The sequence below is a fragment of the Metopolophium dirhodum genome, chromosome 2 (genome assembly GCF_019925205.1).
Source record: "Metopolophium dirhodum isolate CAU chromosome 2, ASM1992520v1, whole genome shotgun sequence".
Taxonomy (NCBI): Eukaryota; Metazoa; Arthropoda; class Insecta; order Hemiptera; family Aphididae; genus Metopolophium; species Metopolophium dirhodum.
Window position 1 is genome coordinate 22473464 of NC_083561.1, and position 20590 is coordinate 22494053.

Below are 20590 nucleotides of genomic sequence, written 5' to 3' on the forward strand. Positions count from 1 at the left end.
AAATACTTCGACACCATGGCTAGTAAAGGATTACATCCGAGTACTTAATGTGAATGGGGTCGGGTGTTTGGATAGACGTCGAGTGTTCTTAGTTTGTAATTCACTACTCCCCGCGGTCCATTAATGCTTTTTAATGTGTGCCACGATTTGCGCTTATAAAAATATAAAAATGTATAATTTCTCTGGCGTAAAATCCATTCCGATTCGCATGACTGTTTATTTTTTTCAATATTTTCGCTTGCATTTAATTCACTTTGATTTTGAATATCGTATGAGTGTTATATTTTACATAAACAACGCGATATCCGTGTTACTATACTCGTAGTCGTTACTGCTGTCTCTGTATGAATTATAAATTAATTAAATGTAATATTGAAACATCTGTCTGAATATTAACATTTACTAAAATATATTCCTCCGAGAAGTCGCTTTTGAACTGACTTATAAATTACAGAATAATGAAATTGAATGACAGCAGTTTCAAATAATATACCATAAGTTTTTTTTCCACAAAAATCACATTCCTAGTTAATATTATGAAAAATGGTTATGATTGCATTTAGAGTCGTTATTGTTTTAAGCAATAATATTATGCTAATGACGTTCAACTTTCCGTGCCGATAACACGCACAAGGATATAATATATATATATATGCAGTACATATCTGCTACAAAACGCATCTGCAGTTGAATTACAGTCGAATTCGAACGGAATTATTGTAAATACTGCAGTTTTACCACAAACCGATGTATCGCGGTGGCGTGTGACGGACACGTCTTTGTTTTTAATAATTAATTTCGTTCTGTGACGTCGTCGCGTACACCGCACGTTGTCTGCACACGTCGAATCGCAGTCGAATCGTTTCCCGTACGGCCCGCGTAAAAGGATATTAATTGCCAACTATACATTAATTATAGAATAATAATAATAATAATAATAATATGTGTCGTGTGTACGACAGCCGTCGCGATCCGAAGCTGCAGACCAATAAAAGACCGCACACGGACCGCGATGACACTCGCACGTCTTCCGCGACCAGTGCCGCCGCCACCGGAATTCCGCTTTGCTATTATATATCAGCGGCTCTCGTCGGGGGGAGTGTAAATATACGCGATTTGTTATAGTCGTATGTGTGGGTGTGTGGGTGTGTGTCGCAAAACCACACCGGTCGTGTTCGCGGCGGTTTATTATACACCCGCCCGCACGGCGCACATATAATACGCGGAGGGGGCAAAGGGTTTTAAATTAGTCTCGGAGAAAATGCGCGCACGTTATCACGCGTGGTGTTATCATCGTGTGTGTGCGTTATACGTACGTTTGACGTGTTTTAAAACCACCGCGGTCTGGTCGGTAGTGGTATATAGGTATATATATATATATAGGTTCGCCTACCACAACCGCGTGTGCGGTATACTGTGCGCGGGTACACATTATATCATATAATATATATATATATGTATATCGCCGCGTGGAAAACGCGCGCGGTCTTCGGATATAATATGGGTACACGCCTGCGGTCTGAATATTGTAATTAACATATGCTTCCCGCGGGCGCTGTACATGCGGCTGACCACGGGTTGATATCCATCCGAAAACGGATGTTAAAATAATTAGTTTCCACGGCCACCGGTAATGAGCAATTTCGCAAAAGGACTGCAACCGTATAGTCCTCCGGGCTCATCGGCCGCCGCGCGTTTTGTAAGGCAGCCGCCGTCGCGCCGCCGGTAATGGTTTCGACAAGAAATCGTTTTGCGCCGCGGTAAACGAGCACGGCGGGCGGACGATGACCGTAAACGCTATACTATTGTCCCGCCGCAAACCCGTCCGTCACGTTTAACCGTAAACTTTGGGACGCGACGGGAGTGCCCTCGTCGCGAAGGGACCACCACGGCCGTTTGAAAATAATAATATTTTACTACCCGTCCGATGACGGTGGTCGGAGAAAATGCGTCGTATCTGCTGTCTATATTGTGTTTATTCGCGGAGAAGATTCGTCCACAGCTGCGAATATTATGTGCGTTGAGGGGAGAAGCGATCGGATATTTGTCACGATCGTTTTCAGACACGCGTGGTATAGCTGCTTCGCGGTATCGGGCAAAATAACTGCTGAAGAATATAAAATATAAACGCATTCTCGTCTCAAACCGCGCGGTGCCTGTATGGAATTATTTTTAATAGACATAGGTACCGATATACGGTACGGATAATATTGCCAAATTTTGAAACTCGACTATTTTAGCGTTTCGTTTATCTCAGAATAAATTATTGAGGTTTTTTAGGATTTCGGGAAAAAAAAATTCCTAAAGCTTTTGTGATAAGACAAAAATGGCGATTTATACCCCCCCCCCCCCCCAAAGGTGCGATGTCCGTTTATTGGCCTGCAAACATTAAAATAATTCGATTTCCGCTGCTGCCAAAAAAAGTTTGAAAACCGATGATTTTAATTTTTAGGCGATATGTATTGTATGCGGAGTAGATAACACTGATATTGTGAAACTCAGTTATAGTGCCTTGAAATTTATAAATAATCACGAAGGCCATACAATATCATACAACGGTAACTTCGATAATTGCAATATGAGTTAACAGTTTAATTTAATCAAATGTTTTTTTTAAAACAATAATTTAATTGCATTACTTATATTTTAGTGAAATGTAATACCTATTAAATAATAAATATTTTTGACTAATACGCGCTTAACTGTGACATTATTAATTTTTTTTCTTTATCCAATTATTACTTATTTATAAAACACATTTCTGTTAATATTGTAGTATTCAATAATATTTTAATTTATGGCAATTTGAACAATATTTTTACTGTGGTTTACAACACACAAAATCGTTACATAATATTTGTGATTTTACAAAATATGTATTATCAAAATAATACATTTTGGTGAAAACGGAAATATTCGTCTCGATGTGCTTTTTCGTTTATAGGGAGGGAACAAGGCATGCGTAAATCTGGGAAAGTTTTTTTTTTGGCCGGAAAAAAGGTCCGTGTCCTAGGAGTGAGACAGGTGGATTAAAGTTCATAGCGAGTATTGAATCTCATATTATACTATTATGGTTAGGTGATTTCTCAGTTCGCCGACACCGAAAACGCCGACTCCCAGTTGCCGATACCCAATTCTTCGACAGTCGGTATCGTCAGTCATGTATTGCAGTCACATCGTTTTAACATGATTAATGGAATAAATATAAATAAAACAAATAACAATTATAAAATGATAGGTAATAATAATACAATTTATAAAAAAAACTATTAAATGTAATATAACAATAATATAAATAAACTAAAATAAATAAAATATTGCATAGTCATCAATCAATATGAGTTATATTTCGCTTTACTTAAATAATACTTTAATAACTACCATTGGTACCATAACTCCTAGCATAAAACAATGTAAAGTGTAAATCCGGATAAATAATCTAGGAGCTGATTTAAAAGTACCATCTGTAAAAATAATGTCATCCGTGCAGAGTCCACAGAAGCCTTCAGTACCAAAAATAATTATTTTGTCGTCTTCTCCGTTTGATCCTAAATTCCTAACACGTATATTTTTAATTGTATTTGCATCAAACTGTTATTTATTATTTACATTATAATACATATTTTAAAATGCATTACATATATATATTATATTATGTACCTACAATAATATTATACCGATCGATGTCAATAATCGTACGATAGGTATAACGATAATAGATTACTAGATAGTACCTTAATATATAGTTTTATTATAAACCGCTAAGCCAAGAATCATGTAGTTGGCTATCGTCATTGTCAGCTAATCGGACTTTTTTTTAAAAACCATTATGGTTTTTTGGTCGAAAAACTTGTGTCGGCGAATATTGAACGAACCCGCGTACTTGTGAATATCCGTGCAAAATTGATAAGAAATTAAATATTGCAAATACATATTATTATATCCGTGAAAAATAATAACATTATTTACTGCAGAATGCAGAATATTATTAGAGTCCGACGTATTTCCGATAAAATAATGAAAGAATTTTATTGTATAAGGATATATTTCTATGGATTTTGTTTTGAAATTATATTATATCTTATCTGTATTTTCCAATCGAGCAATAAATTAAATATTACAACTTTCAAAGCTGTCTGCGTTGAGAAGATCAGAGAGTGCCACGAGAACGCAGTTGAATAATAAAATAAAACACGTTTTAGATATTATTTTAATTTTTATATTTAATAATTATTTGTAAGCTCGACTAATATACTTTCAAAATCAAATGTGTGTTTGCTTACGTAGTTTGATGCATTGAGAAAAATCAATTAGACATTTCAACATTTGCATGAAATATTGGATTACTGTTGTAGGTATATAGTATATTTTGTCAACCAATTTTTCCGCCATATATTTTATTTTATATAGTTAATATTATATTATTATTTTATATCTTCAAAACGACGATTTGGTTTTGCTCTCGCAGCCCGCAGGTATAGTGTAAATCGTAATAATGTGTAAGCAGTATGTGTAACCCGCTTTTTTCACGTTAAATATGTTCCATTAAGTAATTACTCAGAAAAAAAATAAAATATGTCATCCACAAATAGTAGTATACATTTGTATGTTCACAGTCTACTTTTTGTGTCACCACGGTAATTTTACACCGTTCAAGGGAGGATGTCCCCCTTGGACACAATAATTTTACCGTGTAAAAATTATGAAGAATTTGTACACTTTTTACACGGTAAAATTATTGTGTCCAAGGGGGACATACTCCCTTGAACGGTGTGAAATTACCGTGTAAAAAGTGTACAAATTCTTCATAATTTTTACACGGTAAAATTATTGTGTCCAAGGGGGACATCCTCGCTTGAACGGTGTAAAATTACCGTGGTGACACAAAAAGTAGACTGTGAACATACAAATGTATACTACTACAAATATTGTGATTTACTGCTGTGACACGTTGTCTTTAACCGCATTTACGCACATAAACTTTGACACAACACGAAAGCATGTTTTGTTTTGACATTATTATCGTAACATATCTTGTATAATAATTATTATTATATTAAAATGTGCATGGAAATAATAATAAAACAAAAACATTAAACGTTTCTAGCACTGTTATTCTTGTCTAACACTATATATTCTTGTCTATCTGTTGCAAAGCTTCACACCCACCCACTCTGGCACCAGAACTTCAGAGCACGGAGAATCCCTCCCCTTCTGGCATCCCAGCTTTAGGTAAGACGGATAATATCGTTTTACCCGCTTTCATTATAATATACGATATTAGATAACATAATAAAATAACATAAATGTATTACTATGTATTTTGTTATAATAATAATATTATAAACTAATAATGATAACTATGGAATTTAATTACGTGCAGTATGCATCTGCAGTATAATAAAATGTAATTGTTTAATATTATTATTTTAAGCGCCAACTATTTGTTCAACAGTTATTAATCAGGCATGTGAACGTTATAGGAAATCGTGATCAAATCGCATTATTTGCGTAACATAGACAGGGAAGTAAAAAAAATAAATCGATTAAATATTTATACATTTTATTCGACTAAAACTTTTATATTCTAGTTAAAATGTAATTTAATTAAAATAAAAAAACTTTATAGTACCTATATTATATCCTAATACGATGAACTCATAATTATTGTTTTTACTATTAAATTAAATTCCATCACTGTGATTTGGTTAAAATATGTCTTCATTTTTCAATATGAGAAAATTATTATTATTAATATAGAAGCTGCATATTTGATTGTAAAAAATTTAAAAAATTTAAATTAAATCATTGAGACTTTTTATATACCAACCCTCTGTATTTTACCGACATGCTTACACCGTTTATTTTTCATTCCAACTGATGAATACCTTTAGAAGGAAAACCAATGTTAAATTTCAAATTAGATATAAAACAATAATCATTTGAAATTAAAAAAAATATACGTACATCTTTTCTTTGCAAAATATTAAAGTAATATAATGAAGTTAATTAAAAATTCTAAAATATGCTTTTAATTAAAGTAAAAACTAGAAATTTTATCAGGTCGAGAAATTGTTAGTAATATGATCTTTAATAAATATTTATGTGTTGCTTACAATATCTACGTTAAACAAATACTTGGATTATATTTAGTTGTCCAAGGTATATCTTTAAAAGATATTCTGTCCATTTATTAATAATAAAGGCTTACGCGTATTAGTTGAACATTTTATTTTCATACATTTTATACTAAACATTTTTTTTTCCTGAAAACCGTTTTCTATGAACAATGTTTAACAATTAGGGTACTCATAAAATATGAACAATCAGTGATAATAATATTATAATATATGTACCTATTTTATTTCTAATCAAAAAAATAATATTTCAAAAATTTTAACATATAACATGAAAATGAAATTGAAAAAAAAAATAGAGAATAAAATGTATTCTGTTGTTCAACAGGTTTCAATTGAGTGCAGGTAAAAAAAAAAGTAGGGTTAGAAAAACTATAATACACTAGACCCCTCACCTATCAAGTCAGATGATAGCCGTTTTCAATGTCTTAATCCTATTTTTTTCATCTTATATGCTTGTTAGTTTACTATTTTGTGTCTCAATATAACGTTTTGATATCTACGTCGGTTGTGTGTTTTTGAATGTTTCAGGTCCACAATGGACGACCGATGGGAGTAACGATTTAGAAAACGGTACGTCGAACAACACGAACGGAAAAGGAGGGGAAAAAAGGTAATAATAAATGAAAGGACTCGCGGAGGTGTTCCGGTGGTCTAGGGTTGCGTGGGGGGGGGGGGGTTAATAGAGGTGTGCGTGTATAAATATATATATACATTATACATATATAATATATGTAATATGTATATATACTACATAATATATATTATTTGGGACGACGCTCGCGATGTATAGTTCCATATTCTATCGGCGGCGGTGGCATTATACACAGTTATATCGGCCCGACGACGGTTCGAACGCGGTACACACTCTCGTGCTTACGTAGATACATATTATATATATATATATATAAAGATACGGCGATATTATATTATTATAATATATACGAGCAATATATGTGCGTGTGTGTGTGTGTGTATATGTTAAGGGACGCACGCCGACAGATGTTACGTTCATTATAATAGCGGCGGGAGTGAAGGAGAACAACCCTTCGGGTAAACCTTCGACATTCGATTACGGAAACACAACCCCTCCAACTAACCTCCCCTATATATACATGTACACCTTCTTCCCTCCCTCGTGTCCGCGGCCGTCGCGTCTTGCCCTCACCCTCGAGGGACCGATCGTGGAGTTTTCAGCCGCGTCTACGTAGGCGGCGGCGGTTCGACTACATCGCGGGCCCGCCGAACCACGTGCGTTTAAAACGCTTGCTTTTATTGACCAAGGACCGCGGGAATATACATAATAATATGTTATACAAAATCGCACTTTTTCAATCGGTCGTGAAACTATATCGACCGACGGGAGAGGAATTGAATGCCCTTTAATATTTATTATATTATCATCATACGGAGGTGATAGGCGTATAATATACATTATATAATAAAGTCAGTCCCGCCGGGGCCGTCGTGCTGACGTTAACGAAACGAAAGCGTTTTCGCATAATATAATAACATTTATAGAAATTATACCTACCTATAATATATACGTGCACCTAAACGTCCCGATAATGTGTGCGTTTTGTTTGTTTTCGGCAGACGACAATTCCGTTTTGAACGAGATCACTCGGTCCGGGCAGACGTACAGCAAACCCAACAGGCCAGACATCATCAAAAGTAAGTCGTTTTCTTAAACGATATAATATTATAATATGCACGCCGTCCGTGGTGTGATCATGATTCATAATTAGGTATAATATATTATATTATATTGTACGGAAACGCGCACAGTTATATTGATCACAGTCGATTCATGACAGTCGTATATTCGTTGATCAAGGTAGGGGGAAGGGGATTTCCACCCACAGATATATAGTTCCCAAGTATCTCAAGTTCCAAGAAATGTTTTCACTTTTAACGAGCCTTATAATTCTAGGTATCTTTGCCCTTTTTTTGAAATCAATAGTTTTCATATATATTTTAAATAAAATGTTTATAAAATTTTTTTTTTAAATATGGTTCGGACTGGGATTCATCCCGGAAGCAAAAACATTCATTGCGTTATGGGTATTCAATAAAAATACTATTATACATTCATGCATTCATAACTTTTATTTTTACTTTGGTAGAAAAGTTACAAAATTATCATTATTATTATCGTCTGTAATTTAAATGTTTTCGTATTAGGTACTGTTTATAAATAGTAATTATTTACTGATTATTTTTTAATTATATGTGGTTGAACGAAAGAAACCATAATAGTATAAAATACGTCGGTTTTCTTGAATAAAAGCCATAACGGTAACAAATGAAAACTAAGTTCCGTCTATACGTAAAATGTTGTACTGTAAATTATACCTTCAAACGTATTTTATTATCTATTTAAAAATTATAATATAAATAATATTATAATATCATGCTGGATTTAATCATCCCATGATGATAATATGCAAAGTCCGCGGTGAAAGGATAATTGTCTTTTTGAGACGACACATCCCGAATTTCAGCAAATAATTGTATTATTTTCTACGTTTTCTCATTGTACCCAATTACGACAGCGGTCATAATATGTATTAATATGCAAAGTCGAAATGTAATTAATGTTTTGCGCCTTTTGTTCGTACGTTGCAGTGATATGCATGGTTTACACGGTGAGTTCGCTAAATGTCTTTATAATATATTATTGTGGGTATGATAACGCATAATCGTACCCTAAAATATTTAATATTTTTCGTATTATATCACCATAATATAAAACTAACTAGGTACCTACAATTAAATAATTGTACTTTTCACCAACAGTTATTTTTATTAAAATTTGTAAATTATTCAAGTTTCCAACATGTTTGATGTTTAATTATAATATATACGTATAGAGTTGATAAATATTTTATCCATAACAAATTTTAAAATACTTTATACGTCGAATTCATATAATATAATAAAATTTATATAATTCAAATATTCAACAAATCAAAAAAAATAAAAACGAGATAAAAAAATTATTAAATTAACTACCTACAGATATTCATTGGTACTTAGATTGGTTATATACACGTATATGTACACCTTTATAAATTAAAATACAAAATAATTTATATTGTTTCATGTCATTTTTACCCAAAACTGTTACGCATTATATATCACAAACCACTCGTATTGTTATGAAGCTATGAATTAATAATAATAACATTGCTCCCCTCATGGGACAAGATAATAAAATAAAAATGTGAAATTGTAAAATAATATAATTAAGGATCATTTATTATAATTATTATCAAACAGCAAAATACATTAATAAGATAAATGTAATTCATAAGATTGTGTCAGTATTTAACTAATGAACGATAACAAAAAAAAACCGGGGAATTCAGTCTGCTGTATAGTATATTATGCCGGAGTGTATCTATATGTATGTGATAAATTTTAATTCAATATTTCAATAATAAATCATTGCATAATATCTAAAACGCGATTCTGAGTTAGGAGACGGCCTATACACTTCAAATGATATTTCATAAAAATGTATATTGCTAGTTGCTACTAGTCATTTTTTCCCCATGAGTAGGTAATATAGTAGATTGAATTAAATTTTGCCAAAAACAAATCACACATGTTATATAATAATTATTAGATATTTTAGATTCTGAGTGAAGCCATGAATGTATTTTTACAGCCATTGGTTTTACAATGACATTTATTTATTTTTTGTTTTTTGTATGTCTGTATACACAATATATAGTAGCAGAAATGCTTCGATCATCTACTTTGTAGGTGGTTTCTGATAGAAAATAACTAGTTGGGGATTTTAATAGGCAAAAATGGAAAATGCACAGAATTTTCAAAATAAACTGAAATAAAAAAATTAAGTGATAACGATAATTTTTACAAAAAACCAGTTTCCTCCTAATTTTGTTTTTTTATGTACCTAATTCAAAAACGATTAGTTGAAAATACTTGAAATTTTCTTAAAACTATTATTATTTAGTTTTTCACCTTTTTACATTTAACATTTTCGTTTTTTTCTAGTTCATCTTCTATAAATATATCTATAAAATTATTTTCTCAGTAAAAAAATTTAAAATTTAAAACAAAGTTCCTTGTAAGACTTAGCCAATTAAAAATAATAGCCGAAATCACGAACTTTTTTCAAACTACCTATAAACATAATTAATAATTGTTTAGTTTTTTTAGGTAAGGCTTGCAAAATTTAATACAATATACATATTTTATATATGTATTTTTTTTCTTTCTCCTTTTCCCCTAAATACTCATGTAACTTTCTTGTACCTATATTTAAAATGTAATTGGGATTTATTCCGTAATAATTAATAAACAATATTATTATTATTGTTTTTATTATATTATCTAAGCAATTTATAATTTTTTTTTTATATATACTTATTATGAAGTTCAAATTTTGGATGAGATTTGATACCTATTTCAACAAAGAATAACGATTTAAATTTTTTTTGTATTCAAAGATATTTTTTGTAAAGGGTTTTTCAACTTTTTCGATTTTATTACTATATTTTATATACTTACAGAATAAGTAATAACATTTTCAAAACATTTAAATTAATTTTAGACTATATCTGTTTAATGTTTATACTTCATGACGTATTACTAATATAGTAAAATTATTTTTTTTTTTTTTTATTGATCCTTAAGCCCGGCATCTATGGCCATTAGCTGTTAGTAGGGTTGTATTGTGGTGATGGTAGGGTTTTAAAGTGGGTTTTTACACGTGAGTGTTAGTGTTTAGCAGAATTTTTGATTATGCACCCGTAGGTATCTGCCATCCTCGGGTGGGGGATGGTGGCAGTTGTTCTCCGGACACCGTGACTTGTCCGAAGAAAAATGCCGCCAGTGACTAAGGAATCGAACCGGCGCCGGCTGCGTCGCAACCGACGCCTTAGACCGCTCGGCTACTCCGTCCCCCTAAAATGAATTACTGTAGTTATAATTAGCAATATATATTTATATGATAATAGTATATATTGGCAGATAGACCGTTTTCGTTAAGAAACATTTTTCGCAGTCAATTACATATCATTGAATTGAACCGCATATTAATCTATTATCGACTTAATTAATTATTATAATATTTAAAGTTTATAAATTTTGAATGCTGTAAGCTATGAAATATCGATTTATAGAATTTATTTTATTTATTTTAATTCATTCTGCGTGAGATGGCGTATAGTAAGATTTCATAATATTATATTACTTCCTATATGTTATGAACTTTTAAGTCAATACTGCGTGCCTTAGGTTCGCGGTATAAATAGCAGCTTAAACTCAATCTAAATATTTTGAAAATTTGTATCTTGTATACTAAATAATAATAAACGTAGTAGAGAAAAGTTTTATGTCCCTACGAAAAATATTTTATTATTTACAAAAGATTACCAAAAATATTTATATTTTTTGTTTAAATATCCGATTTCATCGATATTGAAGCTTGAAAATCTATGAAATAAACTGTGCAAATGCCTATAGAATTTTAATACGTTTATGTTGCTGTGAGAAAAACCCGTTTGAAACCTATATTACATTTTCAAGCCCGTTAATAACAAACAATTTATTTCAACTTTTCGTAATTTTTACAAAATTTGTTAAAACTTGAACTTGAAACATTAAATGTTATAAATAAATGTTATACATTTTATAAATAATAAATGTATACGTCAGTTTTATTTTCTACATTAATAAACTTCTATAACAACAAATTATGTAGAATCTTGTAATACTTATATATTTAAGCTTTTTTGACCGACTATAACAATTTGAAATAATTCATGAAAAAAATTTAAAAATTGAAATCCCTATAAAAAATAAATAACTTAGAATAAATCCAAATGTTTTTTAAATTCTATCGTGTATGGAAAGTTATAATGTAAGTAAAAGTGAAAATAAAAAAAATTGAAATCCCTATAAAATATAAATAACTTTGAATAAATCCAAATATTTTTTAAATTCTATCGTGTATGGAAAGTTATAATGTAAGTAACAGTGAAATGTTTAAAGTTTCTATGATAAATATTTTTTGAATGAAAACAAAATATCAAAAAATATTCTAAGAATTAGGGGAAATTGTGCGTGTTATAATATTACTTAAAATAACAAATAAAAATAAAAAAACAAATAAAAAAATACATACACTCACATCGGTGTGAAATCAATTTATTCATCGATCTGTTCAAAATCTAAAACTTTATATAATAGTGATGATAATATAAGAACAGCTAATATAAAATTAAAAACGAACTTATTATTATTATTCGTTGTAATTATTTTCATCTATAAGCACTCTCGGCTTTGGTCTTAATACTCATTTTTAAAATATTCGTTTAATATCGGCTAAAACGTCTCCCGGGGATAATTTGTGGACAATTATTTGAGTAGATTAGGGTTGCCGTTTGGCCGAGAGATTGATGATTCTGCGTCTTAAATGGTTTAGCCGGAAACCCGTAGATAATAGAATTCTGATTTCTGTCAACTACGCAAAGCACACTATAGCTAGGTGATATACTGAATCTGTCAACAGCTCAGGTCTCAGAATAATAATTATTTCCATGTTCGATCAAATAATTTGATACGATTTCAATAAAAAATACAAATTTAAAATCAAATAATATTTAAACTCCATTTTAAGGATTTTGGGATCATTGGTAATTAAAATTTTAAAAAAAAACCACATTGTATAATAAAGTTGTAACTGAAATTGTATAATTTTATCTTCCATGAAATTTATAATTAGAAATCATCGTATCTCCGATGTAATGATTTTAAGAATTGTAATAGATGTAATAACTAATAAATGATGGAAATACGACTTTTACGAATTATGGAATTAGGCCAACGAAATGTTTGAAACGTTTTTTCCTCTCCTGAAAAATGGACATATGCACTTTGCGACTTAGACCAACGATACGTTTAATATTTTTTTATTATCACGAAAAATTTCAATTATTAACATTTAGTAAATAATATAATTATATAGCGAATATATTAAAAGTTTAGTTGGCTGTCGCTACAAGCCACAACTCTCATGTTAATAATATTTTTTAATAAAAATATGATTTTTAAATTCTGAGTATAGTGAAAAAACTATTTATTCAAATTAAATTACTCTTACAGTCTATTTAATTATTTATAGATTCAGAACGAAGCAATGAATATATAAGTTTTCCAACCATATTTTTCTTTTTATTTCAGTAAATATTATTTTTTTTGGTGGATTCACAATCTTCAATTGTCTCAATATTTAGGTCAGTTAGTTAACATTAATTGATGATGTCAATTTTAGGTTTCCTCTGTAATTCCTACTAATACTTTATATTATATACGTACAGCATTTAAGTCTATTTTCAAGATTTTATTCTATGAATGAAAATATTTAGTTAACTCAACTAATATATTTAAAAGTTGAATAGGTAACAAGACTAATATAGAATTATTTAATTGTAGAGTTTTAAGTGCAGTTAAAATATATTTTAGAACTTAAAATGTTTATTAATATTTTTATATTATTATATTACTATTAAGTATTTCGTATCCAAAACAATATATTAAGGCAAAAATAGAAACAGTTTTTAATACTAAAATTCAAATTTAATGTTATTTTATATCAAAGAAAAAAGGGCATGGTACCTATATTTTGAGAATTCGTGCGTTTATAAACGTTTTTAATGCAATAAAATGACCTTCCAAGTAACTTTAACATATTTTTCTTAAAAAAATATTTGGATTACCTTTTTTTAATATTGCATACATTACATAGTTTAGTTTACAATACTGCGGGAAATAAATGTGTATCGATCAGGGTTTTTTTTTTTGATTTTGTAATAAACAAATAACGATTTATTTCCTTGAAATATAAAAATGAATTAATAAATTAATAAACCATAATGTTTGTTATTAAAAATAGATCATTATGTTTTGAAAATATATTATTAAATAATATCAGCTGTTTTACATTTTGTGGTACAAAGCAAATTATGTACCTACCTACAAAATTATATTAACTATAATGTAAAAGGACTAATATTATTCAATCTTGATATTCAAATCAAATGAATAAAATGCTAGTAGGTCAAGATTTCGCAGAATGTTGATTTATTTATGTTTTATTTTTAATAGTAAATTAATTGATGAAATTCAATTTATGTTTGATTTGTCAATCTATTGTAAATTAAATTATGTTCAACATAAACTATATGAATAAAAATTTGTATTTTATTATGTCAACACAATTTTATTCACGTAAAGGCGATGTCTGTAATACAATTTTAACATGCAATTAAGTTATAATAATTTAGTAAGTCTAAAAAAGTATCAATTAAGTTATCAATCAATTCATAATATTATTTACCGGTCATTATAATATATATATGAGAGAAGAAAAATATTTCTCTTAGTCTTGTACTTTCGAATAATACAATAACTATATTATAATATTAAATTCTTCGAAATAAAATTACAACTAGAGCGGAAAACAACTTTCGTTAAACCTGTTGAATGTACGCCGTCATCGGGACTCCAACAATTCAAATTATAATCGTTCGTTTCTGTATAAATGTAATATAATATAAACACAATATACATAATATAATATTATTATATACAACAACTAATAGCCATCATAATTGTACCTGTCGGCGAGAGAATTGTTCAAAAACCAAGAACACTGTGACTATTTATTTTTATATATCTAAAACACAATTCTGAAGCGGGACTAAACCGGGGTATAGTAATAAATAATAATATTGTGCTGTTCAATTTGTGAAAGTCCCGTCAAAATCGCCACGGCTAATTTAGCAGCGGTGGGTGTGTGAAATGCGAGGAGACGTCCTCTAGAAAACGAATTACGTCTACTGAGACGCACGCCCGGATTCGTATCAATTTTCCCCGGAAGCCAACCGCGGACTTTCAGTTTCCGGTCTCGCGTATATCCGATATAATGGATCACGCACACGCCACGATACGTATACAATATGTATATAGATATATTATAACGAAATGCCGACGTGTCACGACCCTTGTGAAACACGCGTTAATCTGTTGCCAAAAGCTTACCCCTCGCACCGTCGCTCACCACTCACCAGGTACTTATATGGTGCATCGCGTGCATCGAGGCGAAAAAAAAAATCTGCGTGGGTAGGCTTGCAATCAAAATATTGTTGACGCGATAAACACGCGCGTTTATCTCCTGACGTACAACCCCCTACAGATTCCCCCTCCCTCCAACACTGTGTTGGTTAGGTGTTGTCGAAACACGAGTGTTTCCTTTAAATCGAACAGAGATAGAAATATTACTGACGTAAAGTTGGCGGCCCACCCATTTTGCTGTATCAAAAATTGGAAATTTAGTTCGTAAAATTCCATCACATTTAAATAGCGACTGTCTTATTATTATATAGAAATGTCAGTTTATTCCTTTCTACTGTCGAGATTCCGAAATGTGGATCGACTTAATCAATGAGTGTATAAGCATGTTATAATTAGACCAAAATAATTGGTGAAAAACTGAAATGTCGGGACAAAATTAATTTGATGACAACCACGTAAAGCTGAAAGTTTGTTTATTTACAATGCACCGTAATACATCTGTCCAGTCGTATTTAATGTACAACGTGAACATGACATAAAATTCCCACCCCCTACTCTCCTTCTAAATACGTCGAATTCGCGCCTGCATATATCGTAATGTTTCGAGTCCCAGTGCAGAGACGCTTTCAATTATTATTTCAACCCGATACTATATATTATATAGGTTGGAATCGTGGTAAATCATATCGACAAACCGTATACCGGGACAGAGCATACAGTGTTGAAATAATAAAATATTGAAAACTTTGCCGTCCCCTAGCTAACCTCACCCATATACGTAGGTGCATTATATTAGCAGGATGTGCATGTCGAGACGAGGACACCGATCACATGCTCGATATAGGCAATGAACGCTCCGAAATAAATATTTTCTGTCGGGATTGAAGCTGGTTCGGCGGCAAGTCGACTGATTTGAATGGCGAGACAGCTGCAGCTATAGCTGGGGATTTACACTACTCGTTGCAAATATATTCTCTCTAACGAATCAATCGCACAAATTCGAACCCTCTAATCTCGAAAAGGAAACCCTGGCACCGAAATTGTACCTGTGATAGGTTTCGCCGGAGAATATCAAGTATAATGATATGCTAATACGATGATGATGATATAATATGCGTACGCTGGCAGGTATAATATTTTACATAATATAGGCATTGTAATTCGTAATAATATAATAATCGTCGAATATTGTGAAACTGTATCAATCGCGGTGGATAACGAACTGGCCTAGCAGTCGCTATGAATACGTCGTGAATTATACATAATATACTGGTATTCCAATAACGCAGTGGTATAGGTCGGTTGTACTATTATTACGTCGTAATATGTCGGGTGTTACCCACATAATACGAATACCTCAAATGGGAGATTTCCAGAAAAAATAAAATCCTGGTCGACTTAAATGAAATATATAATATAATACAGTGGAACCTCGGTATCTCGAGTTCGTCTCAGGGGACCAAAAAAAAAAAATTCGACATATCGATACTTCGATTTACTGCGGTGATTAAAAATATTCATTAAATCAGGGCTTGAACCCGAAATTGAAATCTGAAAAAATAAAAACCGATATTCAAAATCAAAAACGAAATCGGGAAAAATAAATACCGATATTCGAAACGGAAAAAATCGAAATCGGAAAAAACATTTCGAAAAAAAAAATTTGATACGCGGAAACTCGGAGTTACCGATGTTCCGCTGTGTTATGACTGGGTGGATGTAAATATATAATAATATAGGAGCTGAAAATCAGATCATACGACGTAATAACTTCAAAGCTCATCACGTTTATTGACATGGCAAGTGCAAAATAAACACTGTAGTTAAGCTGTATAAATAATAATCATTATAATGTGTTGATTTTTAAAATACATGGGTTCACATAACATGCGTTCAAATCAATAAACATGTATAAGTATAATACATTCACCTGATAATGAACACTACCTACCCACCTACGCGAACGCGCGCCAACGGATATGTTTTACGTTAGATTTCTATCTGCAAACATTATTTCATTCATCTATTTCCACGCGTTCATTTATTAATCAAAAAACCACGCGCGAACACATATTACTCTACACCAATGAGGAGGACGCGATGTTTGGAGTATAAACACGAATATTGTTGTAATATTATAATATATGTGCATTATATACACCGCGTATTTTCCGCATGCACGTAGGATGTGAATTGTTATTATTTAAGTCTCTATCGTATATGATGTCAGTGGAATAATGTTCGAACACGCGGGGGTGGCCAAACAGTCGATCGACCAATCGATCTTGGACGATTTCCCATGTTACAATTTATTAACTATTGTTATACATAATTTGTCATTTAGTAGATACAGTGTTATTGAATACATATTTCGGTTAGTGTGAAATGCCATTTTATCACATGAAAGTTATAAAAGCTGAATATGCACCGAGCTACACTTTCTGATGATCATTTAGAACAGCGTCTTCGTTTAGCAGTTATAGCGATTATCACCGAGATTATAATTAACTGGCCATGACATGCGACGACACGCTTCTACATCAATAGTATAATGTCGATACATTTTAAAACAATTCAAAAATTTAATGTGAAACATTACATTTTAGATAACTTTACACTTTTATTTTATTATTTATATAAGTATGTTTGTCATTAATAAAAAAATCATTTTTTTACATTAGTCGATCCTAAAAGAAAAAATTTACCCTCAGTAGATCTTAATCAAAAAAAGGGTGGCCACCCATGCTATAATATAATATAGGCACTCGATAAAATATATAACAAAAACGTTTTGCATTTTCCTTTCGATATATAATTTATTACAATATGATATTAGGTCTATACACCACGTGTATCCACAAAAACAGGGTACACTCTACAACTCGGTTAATTATATTATATTACCATTAGTACCCGATACATGTTTTTGAATTCTGTTAGCGGGACACGAGACTAGACTAGGTATTGGATCATAAATAATTCCCTCGAATCGCAATTTTTTAGCTCTCGTAGTTACCACAATATGCTCAACAACTTCACTTTTTCTGTGTGCCCAGTTTTCGTGGACACACCGCGGTACATATCATAATATATTATGCATATTGTATATACACAATGATATTATAGTAGTTATACGATTTTAATGATTCATAAATATTTATCGCATATATTATTATTAATATCATTATAATATAGTAACATTATGTTCATTCGTACGCGGCGGCGTCCAGGGATTAATCAAAAATTATGTATATATAATATATATTATAAAGTATATACTATATATATATATATATATTTATATATGTGCACCACATGTACATAATAATTTATAATTCCAATCAAAACATTAAGCTTAATCCGTAATAACAATAGCTACGGAAGACCCTACAGCCCCTAGTCTTCCGTCTAACTTTCCACTCCGATTTTCCAATCCCCGGTATCAAACAAACAGCCATCTCTATTCCTATATACCACCGTTGACTTTATTCAAATCCACTGCAATCCCTTTATTGTAATATCCACTGAAAATCTTCCAGAAACTTCTAGAAACGTCTTAAGACACAAACACAAATAAAAACATTTAATATTTATCGTCGCACAGACACAATAAATGAGATATTTGCAACGATTAACCAAGTAAACAACTTGTACCTATATATATATATTTGAAATACATGTTAAAATGATTTATTTTCATAAGATAAACGAATTTTACTTTTGAACATTCGTCGAAAAACATAATAATTTTAAGTCGTAATAAACACGCACACATAAGCGTTCGCGATAATATCAAATTTATGATATAAGTATACACTTTCGTTTGCTTATTGATGTATGTATATTGCGTAGTGTATTTTATTTTAATTAATTATACGGGCTGTGCCCTTTTGACGTTCAACATAACACATTTGTGATTACAGAAGTCGTTACGAAAATAGCTATTAAATAAAATATATTAAATAATTTCAGTATTTATTTTGTATTTGTTTAATCATAAATACAAAATATATAAATATATAAAACACGATATAATTTAAAATTTAAAACAATAATATTAGTTAAATATTTTTTGAAAAAAAAAAACAGTCTAAAATCTGTCAATTTATAGATTTTAATATTATAACGTTTAACGAGTTTTTTTTTTAATGGAAAGTATTGATGTGCAATAATCTGAAATTTACTGTACTAGCGGTGAACCAAAATTATATTATATTTTGTTTAAATTTCGAATAGGAAAAAATACAGAATATAGTAAAATTTAAAAACCAAGAAACTCACTATTCTGTAGAGTTGTAAGTTACTTGTTGTGTATCATTGAGTCCACAGTCAATTTTGAATTCAATGAATTCAACCGTCATATATTTGTATTTTTTTTACGAAAAAAAGTTTTTGATTTAAAGATACAATGGTGGTTTGTCATCTATTTCAATGGATGGTTGACAAAACTTATATTATATTTATACGATAAGTTAATATTTTCTTAACTAGATGGGTTGAATCAACAAATGTTTGGCGAATATTCCGTAGAATCGCGTGAATAGGTTCGTGGTATAAAACTAATTAAAACTGCTCTAAATATTTTGAAATTTTCTTTGTGTTTAGAAACGTATAATATAAGTAATAAGTAGTTGAATACTTAAAGTTTCAGAGGTGAATTTTTTGGAATAACCAAAATAATTGAAATCGTTATTTTACGTTTGAATATTGAATGCATACAAATTTAAACTACATAATAACGTTATTATAAAAAAAATTGTGTCGATGTATTTTTATATATTTTAAGTACTACAAGAAAAATGTATGAAAAATTTATGAAAACCTTGTGTTCAAATTTTTTAACCGAGAAACAAAATTACTGTCAACATAAACTCAAAAAAAAACACTTAAAAAGTATAAAAAAATTCAAATGTCTATTGCTAAAAATGTGCCAAAATATTTTAAACATTATACCATGATACCATAATATATAACAAAATATTAATATACATATTTGAAGACAAGTTTCTATTATTATTCTAACATAACCTGACTATACAAAACTTTCAGAATTACAATAAAATAAATCAAAGTTATCGAAAACGATCGTTGCAGGAATATTTTCGTTTTCCCACTATTTTTTGTTAGTTTTTTCTTATTGTAAAGAAAAGTTCTCAAAATGCTTTACTTTTGAATTCCTGAAGTACAAACTAGATCAAGTTTGCAACCAATGACCACCATCATTGAAAATTTAGACAATTTTTCATTTGTGCTCAGCTCGTGCAGGTTAGGTTATAAGTGTAATGTATTCTATAAATACATATTTCATGCCTAACCTCATTCAAACTGTTTAGTCAAAAAAT

General features: G+C 30.6%; 1 protein-coding gene across 3 annotated transcripts in view; it reads left to right on the forward strand.

The window, feature by feature from the left end:
* LOC132939104 (neurotrimin-like) overlaps positions 1-20590 on the forward strand; it is a 106645-nt gene that overhangs the window by 81966 nt on the left and 4089 nt on the right. The window contains exons 7-9 of one of the 3 annotated variants that reach the window (XM_061006124.1): positions 5158-5232; positions 6669-6750; positions 7734-7811. In XM_061006124.1, coding sequence (XP_060862107.1) covers positions 5158-5232; positions 6669-6750; positions 7734-7811 — 235 coding nt within the window. The remainder of the gene's footprint in view (positions 1-5157; positions 5233-6668; positions 6751-7733; positions 7812-20590) is intronic. The other 2 variants (XM_061006125.1, XM_061006126.1) reach the window with 2 other exon arrangements.